Source organism: Arachis ipaensis, chromosome B8 (assembly GCF_059453495.1).
Source record: "Arachis ipaensis isolate K30076 ecotype BB chromosome B8, ASM5945349v1, whole genome shotgun sequence".
Taxonomy (NCBI): domain Eukaryota; kingdom Viridiplantae; phylum Streptophyta; class Magnoliopsida; order Fabales; family Fabaceae; genus Arachis; species Arachis ipaensis.
Genome location: NC_142443.1, coordinates 20249995 through 20259229, shown reverse-complemented (window position 1 = coordinate 20259229; position 9235 = coordinate 20249995). Strand labels below are relative to the sequence as shown.

General features: G+C 38.5%; 1 protein-coding gene across 1 annotated transcript; it reads right to left on the bottom strand.

Annotated features, from left to right (window-relative positions):
* Positions 1 to 686: 686 nt before the first annotated feature.
* Positions 687 to 3890, bottom strand: LOC107610650 (protein FAR1-RELATED SEQUENCE 5-like). Its single transcript, XM_088495416.1, has 2 exons — positions 1599 to 3890; positions 687 to 875 (listed from the first exon to the last, which is right to left on the bottom strand). The coding sequence occupies exons 1-2, from the start codon at positions 3888 to 3890 to the stop codon at positions 687 to 689; spliced, it is 2481 nt and encodes an 826-aa protein (XP_088351542.1).
* Between the last annotated feature and the right edge of the window lie 5345 nt (positions 3891 to 9235).

Here is a 9235-nt window from a genome sequence, read left to right as displayed (position 1 = left end):
ATAAAATAAAAAATTAATTTTTAAAAATAAAATAATAAAATATATATTTTATAAAATTACAAATTTAATGATATTTAGGGGATTCACGTTTTAAAATTTCATTTAGGAGATTCACGTAAATTTGATCTTCTATTATTTTATTTAAATAAAAAAGCCTTAATTTTATTTGTTAACTTTCTTGGTTAAAAAATTTCTTTCTTTGAAATCAAAAGATGATTACAAGATATCGTATGAACTTCACATAGGTCGGATTTTGTGAGCAAAACTATTAACAAGCAGATTTATGAGTACTCCTGGATTATATGTTTCTGTTAATGAATTGGGATGATTTAGTGCATGCCAATGTATAGGAAAATCAACCCGGTTAGATTTGAAATGTTTTGACATAGAAACAAGGATATTAAAATAAACACGACTGAGCCTATTCCTGCGGGTACCTTGTTGAGATCCATAATAACATACTCTTGACCATGTCAAGACGCCCAAGATCCACAAATCAAAAGAATACTTAGATAAGACCAAACTCTGCATAGGTCAACTCGTTAATAATGTTCTAACAGAGTACTAGTGCGACCAGCTACATATAATATTCATATCATACAAATTAGTATCCGAAAGGTCCCTCTAAGAAGTACATTGCTTCAACATCATCAATTATGTAACAAACTCGTGAATGGTACAACTTGTCATTTGTACTCAACATGTGCGTGGAGTGAACGAAGGAGGTCCAGCACCTCAATAGCCCAATTTCCCTCCGGCATGCACGCATTGGCTTTAACCGTCTCACTTTGCGCTGTTCCAATGAAGCGATCAAACTCACAATCGGCTGCTATGCCTTCTTCCCCATCCACCTGACCACTTCTACCCTTTGGTACCTGGTTCAATTTTGGGGAGTCACTCAAAAATTACTTAACAGGGTACACAATAACAACATATTGCAACAATGAATCACCAAGAACAACATCCACTTTATAACCAGTTCTATGGTTCATGACACCAAGATGCATCCGGATTAAAAAGATAAACCTGCTTTAACATGTAAACACAGCTTTATTTCCAAAGCATTATTGAAGCCAGTTTTTGGACATCAACGTTGAAAACCATTTTTGTAAATCTGATTTTTTAATTTCCAAATCTAACGTAACGTGACTCTATTTTTTGAGACGCCTGCTTCAAATTCAGATTTATCAAGCCTCGAAAACCATATTTCTAAACCAAAAATCCAATTTCAAAACTAGGTTTCATAAATCCAATTTCAAAGCCATATTTTATTATCAGCAAACCACACTTAAATCTAGAATTCAAAGAGTGCTAATTTTCATGTATTTATCAGAAACGACCAATCAAACTTAATGGAAATGCACTGTTATCAAAATGCCAACTTTTCACAAAGAGGACACAAACCGATAATCAAGAACAAGATAAGCACAAAGACAAATAACAAAATAGACTCTAGAAACTTCTATCTCATAACCAGACCTCATAACAGTTTTAATAATCAACATATAGCTAGTTCAAATAAGCGACAAAAATTAGAATCAAGGAGAAAAACTTTTAAATTCTCAGTCCACCCATATACCATAACCACAATCAGATACCCATTTCAACACAACAACATGAAACATGTTTAGACCAACCTTTTCTTTGTGTGGTGTCACATCAGCATCGTCTTCCAAGTCGTGCAGCTTTACAGACGCCTTTTTGAACCCTTCAACGCACCTTCGCTTGGTGTGCCCAGTTCGCCTGCAAGTCGTGCATCTTCTTTTCCTATCCCTTACCCCCCGGGTACTAGGAGCCCCCTTCGTCCGCATGACAGTTGGATCACGCACACCAACTTCAGGATCTGTGTTGGTCTGATCATAGCCATCCCCGCACAATCCCTCCATGTCAACACACATGCTACGAATTCCCCTCATCGCTACATTAAATAGCTCATGGCTCTGCGCACTAAGAAACAACAACCACTGAGCCGCCGCATGTAAGGCACCATGCTGAAGCAAGAATCCCCGATCATCGGCCACGTCCTTCTTCTCCGAGTAGTCTTCAACGGCCTTAACGTCCTTTCGCCATCGTTTCAAAATTAACCGATGAGGAATTGTCTTCAAGTGCTCATGCTTCATCACAAAAAATATATGTCGACAAGGTATCCCCTCTTTAGCACAAAAGTTACATCTACACTCCAACTTTGTTGTGTTCATGTCGATCAAAGTAACCACTGGCTTTCCGGGATTACCATACTCTTCCATTGTGTAAACTACCGTCGTTGACACCCTCCGCTTACTAACAAAGTTTAGAGCTCCAACCGCATCTATCTCCTTTTTCACGTTGGTGAAAATGGTCCGTGTATATACCATGGCAGCACATTTTTCGATTGGATTGAGGCACGTCGTCATAACAGGGACATTATAAATGGAGTTGAACTGTGCAACCATCTCATTGTTCCGGTATTCACGAAGGACTAGCTCAAGATTTTGCACAAGCTCCAGTATAGTGTGCTTCGAGCTAAGGAATTTCTTCACATGCGAATTTATACCCTCGCATCGCGATGTGGTACGAAACCTAGCACAGAACTTGTCACGAAGGTATGCATTCGCCCACATCTTTCTTTTTTCGTACATCTGCATTGCCCACAACTTATCATGTAACCCGTATTCATCCGCTGCTTCAGCCCATTCCGCTTCAAAGTCATCTATCGACATATCCGCATACAACCACCTCGAAAACAAGTCCCTGAACATCTTCTCGTTCCCATTAGATGTAACATTCTTTTGTAGATGCCAAGCACATAGGCGATGGGTAGCACTAGGAAAAACTTCCGTAACTGCGGCAATAATGGCATCATCACCGTCTGTGACTACAACAGATGGCAATTTATTACACATCACCTCAAGGAAATTTTCTAGCATCCACTTGTACGAAGCAATTGTCTCGTCCAACACTAACCCGAACCCGAAGATCGTCGTCTGTTTGTAGTTGTTTGCGCCCGAGAATATTACAAGCGGTCTCCTGTACTTGTTCTTTTTGTACGTCGAATCGAACGCGATGACATCACCAAAGTGTTGGTAATCAACTCTGCTCATTCCATCGGCCCAAAACAAGTTGGCCAACATACCCTCCTTAGTCAGGTTATACCTCGCCATTGCCATGGGGTCCACAGAAGCCTTTCCCTCCAAATAGACAATGGCAGAATTTGCATCCCCATCTGCGATCTTAGCGTGCTTAGTCTGGTCAAGGTAGTTATAAGCATCCTTCTTTGTGAAACCCAATAGTGAATACCCCCCGGCAATCCCTGCCATGTACCCAAGTATCTTTGACGTAGGTAGCCCATAACTTTGCATACCATCTAGCTGATCCTTTGCCGCACCTGAAACCCGACGGAACTTTGGAATCAAGTGTACCATACACCTAGCTACTAACTCATGGTTGTGCTCGAGGATGACTTTCCGGACCTTCCAGTTCGAACTTTCTTTGTCAAGATATATCGACAACTTAGCCTGGCAGTTTGTTCGTGTCTCAGGCTTATGACATCTTTTTCTATCTAATCTATTATAGTGCTTTTCATCCCTTAACCCAACTCTGTTGCAAAAGAATCTCCTCCTAATTACATTTCCGTCATCATCCTTCCCATAGTCTCCCTTGCGTACTGCAAACCCATGGCACTTCCCAAACCTCATATAGAATTCATAAGCACGCTCCTCCATTCTGAAAACCTTGTTCTCTATTTCAGCTGCGGTAAGACCAAATACATCTCCATAATCCGATACGTCATTCTGCCCACTTGGATCCAATTGCTCAGCATCAAATTCATCAGCATCTGAACTGACTACATCGCCAACACAATCGCTTTCATCCTCCATGTAGAATTTCTCGCTATGACCAGTGTATTCCATCTGATAAAAAAAATTAATCAGCAAATAACTAGTCATCTAATTTCCTCACGCTCCCTAATGTATTACAAGTCCGATCCGTATGAAAAGAATATTGATACTACTTAATACTTCTATGACACATTACAAATCCCTCCGGCAATACTAGGCACATTCACACTAACAAGTATCACTCCACAAATACAACCATTCCTAACTTTGCATCCACCAGATACTTCATTGCAAATACCAAATTAAATAACAATTAGTCAAAATACACATAACACTACCATGACTACATAAAATAAGTGGTGTAATAAATTTTCTAAGTTAAATTCCCAAGGCCTAATATCACCGATTTCAGTTTATCACAAGTCACAAATCATCTATTGAATACTTACATAAACCATCATGATGATGTATTTCGTTTGGAACAAGTTGTTCATCTGATTTTCACTCTCATATATATTCTTTTCATTAAACGTCAACAACATTTCAATTTTACTCTTATTTTTTTACTTCATGATAACAAACATAAGCTTATCATGTTAAATTACGTTGAACTAAATGAATTCCAACTATGAAATAAAAAATAATACAAACAAATAATTTTATACTATTTTATTCGTTCTAATATTTCATAAAAAAAAATTATTTTTCAACTAAATTATAAAAACCATAAACAACATGTCTCACCAAAAATAAAAAAAAAGATAACTAGTTATACCCTTATCAATTTTCAACAATACTTTATATCTGCATTTCTTCACAAGCAGTCATATAGCTCTAAAATCATAGACATAAATAGCAACTAAGAATTCGTTCACACACTCATACCTTTAACATTGTCAATTTTACACCGATGACACGCAGATCTCCCGTAAATCTAACGCGTTAACCAGCCAACCTCCCTAAACCCTATACCACGCCTACCAATCTGAGCCGGCTCGACAACCATCAAAGAAAGGGCAACTCCACTACACTTGATATAGTTACCTCTTCTCAAATAACTCTACTCCAAGGGGTCCGATACTCACAGTGGGAAAACCCTTATAGAAAAAAACCCCAATTGAATTTCTTTCTCCAATTCACCTTTTTCTTTACATATTTTTTGCCTTCTCCTGTAAGATTTTATTCTAACTCCTGTAAATCACATAGCCCACCAAAACTTAGCCCATCAATATTTTAGGAAACATTCAACATGTGCAAAAAAGGGCTAATAACATGAGGCCCATGTTCAACTAATACTAATTATCCTTACTTAGCCTAATTACACAACCTGATAATGTTTCCAGATCACGTGGAGGGAGTTGCACTTCCTGAATTGAGAGGATGCCTTTCCTGCAGCAGGTCACATCTGCTCCTTCACTCACACACTTGTCGCACGTTGCACCTGTCCACGCCATTTCTACACGTGTAGAAGCCGCATCAATTTCTACACGAGAGATTTTGCCTTAATTTAAAGGTGAATTATTGAATAATCATAAAGTTCTTACTTTAAGACTAGACCAAATTAAATATGAGAGAGTCTAAGGCCTAAGCTTTTGTTCCACATAAATTCATAAACTAGCAATCTTTCTTCTATATGAATGTAGCAGCCAAGTAGTTTCACCACTTTATTTTTGAATAATTATTGTTGTAGTATTTGGCTTGATGAATTTTCTAAAAGCCTCTTAATAAGGACAGTTATCTTCTTCCCGTATTTTATACTCTAGTAATTAATTATAATGTCCATATTTCTCATTTGTGAAAAACCCTGACATGTGATGACAAGTCATCTTAGCCTAGTTTCACTAGTCTTTTTCTTTTGTTTTCAATTGAATTTATGCACTTTCTTGAGCCATAAGTAAGCCAATTGGGTAGAATTTCATGTTTCCTTTGATTCAATCAACCATGGATAAATTAATACAATTTCATGAGATTTTGTGCTATAATTGTCATATATTATGAAAGAATAACAATCTCATGATTTTGAGCATAGCTTTGATGTGCTTGGTTGATTGATGATAGGTGAAAAGAGCTTTGAAGAAGGTTAAAGAAAGAAGAAATGGCAAGGAGCAAGAGAGAACAAAAAAGCTTGAGCAAAAGCTTGCCTCAAACTTTAGCTCAAACTTTTGGAAGAGTTGAATTCACCCTGGATGGAGCAAAAGCTTGCGCCAACGTTTGACCTCAAGATTTTAGGCAAACATTGGCGCCACAACAAATACACCCTGGAGAAAGCAAAAGCTTGCGCCAACGTTTGACCTCAAGCTTTTAGGCAAATGTTGGCGCCACAACAGCTTGAAGGGGGTATACTTCCAACAAGAATAACTTGAGTTGTAGATGTCCAATTGAGGTGATTCCAATTGGGTTAGAAAGCTGACATTCAGAGCTTTCCAACCATATATAATAGTCTATAGTGGGCATAAAATTGGAAACGTTGACAAGAGGACAAAGTAGCACCCCAAGAGGCATACAAGAGGGATCCACGTTTGGCTCAAAGTTTGACCTCAAACTTTGGCTCAAACGTGGATGACAGCAAAGGAGGCTAGCTGATATGAAAAGCTTGAGTAAAAGTTTGCCTCAAACTTTTACTCAAGCTTTTCTGGTTCATGGCCCGGTTCACAAGTGGGTTTCTCTCCAACTCCAAGAGCAATCAACAGAGGCTTTTGTCAACCCAATTCCATCAAGAGCAAAGGCCCAATTCAAGGCTTGAAGATCATTTGAAGAGAATGTATAAATAGCTTAGAATTTAAGTTTTTATAGAGCTTTTCCTTTTTAGTTTTGCTGAGTGATTTTGGGGGAGCTTTTCCTTTTTAGTTTTGCTGAGTGATTTTGGGAGAGCTTTTGGGTTAGAAGTTATTTTGGAGATTCTGAGTCTTGGGGAAGGAGAATCGAATTCTCTTCCTCTTAGTTTTCTTGTTTTCAATTTTATTTACACTTGTCTTGAATCTTGGGTAGAAGAATTGAGGAAATTCTGTCTCAATCTCACCTTGAGATCTCTCTGTCTCACTTTACTGCAACTGTTGGAAATTGAATTTGGTTGTGTTTCTTCTACTGCTTGATCTTTACTTTTCTTGCAATTGAATTCTGAATTTGGATCTAGGAAGGCATTGAGATCTAGACTTGGTTATCTAGTCTCTTGGGTCCTGAGATCTGAAATTTCCTTTTGATTTCTCTGTTGAACGCTTCTTCAAGCAATTTACATTTTCTGTTTGAGATCTACTGCAATTAAATTCATCTTTTACTTCCCTGCTTGTTGCAATTTACTTTTCTGTGTTTAATTTCTGCAATCCCAATTCCCAACTCCTTTTATAATTCAAGCAATTTACATTTCTTGCATTTTAAGATTCTGCAATTTACATTTCTTGCGTTCTAAGTTTCTGCCATTTAATTTCTTGTTCTTTAAGATTCAGCACTTTTATTTTCTGTTCTCTTTACTTTACTGCAATTATCCCTCTCCTTTTAATTTTCATGCAATTTAAATTTCAGTTAATTACAAATCACTCAACCAAATCTTGATTCGCTTGACTAAATCAACCACTAAACAAAAATTGCTCAATCCTTCAATCCCTGTGGGATCGACCTCACTCCCGTGAGTTTTATTACTTGATGCGACCCGGTACACTTGCCGGTGAGATTCGTGCGTTTGGAATTCGTTTTCCAAAAATACACATCAAGTTTTTGGCGCTGTTGCCGGGGATTGAAATAGATTGACAATGATTAAGTGAAGTGGAGATCTAGATCAAGCACTTTTTCTTTTCTGTTTCTTTAACTTTTGACTAACACGCTAACTGTTTGAATTTTTGTCTAAGCTAACTAATATTTCACTTCAGCCATGGATTGAAGTGTTATTGCTTTTCTGGTATTGTGTGATCCTTATGCTTTGGTTGTATGTCAGGTACAAGGAGAGTTCCACCCACTTTTTGTGAACAAGACGAAAAAACCCTCAGAAGATTAAGAAGAGCTGAAAGAGGGAAAAACATTGTTGGAGAAGAGGAATCAGAAGAGGAGTTCCAGGATATGGAGGAACATCTAACAATTCCACCAAATGGAGCTGAAGGAGCAGCTAATAACAACAATAATCCACCACAGATGAGTGTTTTGGCTTCCTACACGTGTGCAAATCCTAGACATTGTGGGAGTAGCATTCTGACCCCAAATGTTAATGCAAATAACTTTGAACTAAAGCCACAACTCATCACCTTGGTTCAAAACAATTGTTCCTATGGAGGAGGGCCACTTGAAGACCCTAACCAACACTTGTCCACCTTCTTGAGGATTTGTGGCACTGTCAAAACCAATGTGTGCACCCTGACAGTTACAAGCTACTGCTATTTCCATTTTCTCTCAGAGACAAAGCCACTCAATGGTTGGAATCCTTCCCAAGAGACAGCATCAACAGTTGGGATGATCTAGTAACCAAGTTCTTTGCCAAGTTCTACCCACCTCAAAGAGTTATTAGATTGAAGACTGAAGTGCAAACATTCACTCAAATGGATGCTGAACCCTTGTATGAGGCATGGGAACGATACAAAGCTCTAATCAGGAAGTGTCCACCGGGAATGTTTAGTGAGTGGGACAGATTACAGAATTTCTATGAAGGCTTGACATTGAAATCTCAAGAGGCTTTGGATTATTCAGCAGGAGGCTCTCTACAACTAATGAAAACGGCAGAAGAAGCCCAAAATCTCATTGATATGGTAGCCAATAACCCCTTGGGGGCAGAATGAGGAGAACCAAGAAGAACAACAACAAGAGCAAGTGCAGTATATGCACAACCAAGGATCAAATGAGGTGTATGGTGACACCTACAATCCATCATGGAAGAATCACCTAAACCTCAGATGGGGGGATAATCACAACCAGAACCAACAACCATGGCAGAGGAACTCAAATCAAAACACTTCAAGAAACAACCAAAACCACAACCATCAGCAAACTAACCAAAACCCTTACAGAAAACCCCAAAACAACTACCCCAACTCCAACCATTATCAATCCAATAACCAACCCACCAACCAAAATGCCTACCATCCACCATCCACATCTCACAACCCACCACAAACATCACCAGAATCTCAAAGAATCACTAACCTAGAAACCTTAATAGACAAAATGTGAAAACACCAAGAAATGACAGCCAAGAACCAAGAAGCCTCCATAAAGAATATGGAGAGGCAAATTGGTCAGCTATCTAAACACCTTGCAACAGAGAGACCATCAAGTTCCCTGCCAAGTGACACAATTCCAAATCCTAAGGAAGAGTGCAAGGCGATACAGTTAAGAAGTGGGAGAGCATTGATGAGTAACAATGATATTACAAAGAAGCAAGTGGAGAGTAGCAAGAGGTCAATAGAGGAGGAAAAGCCAACACACGCAGAGGAAGC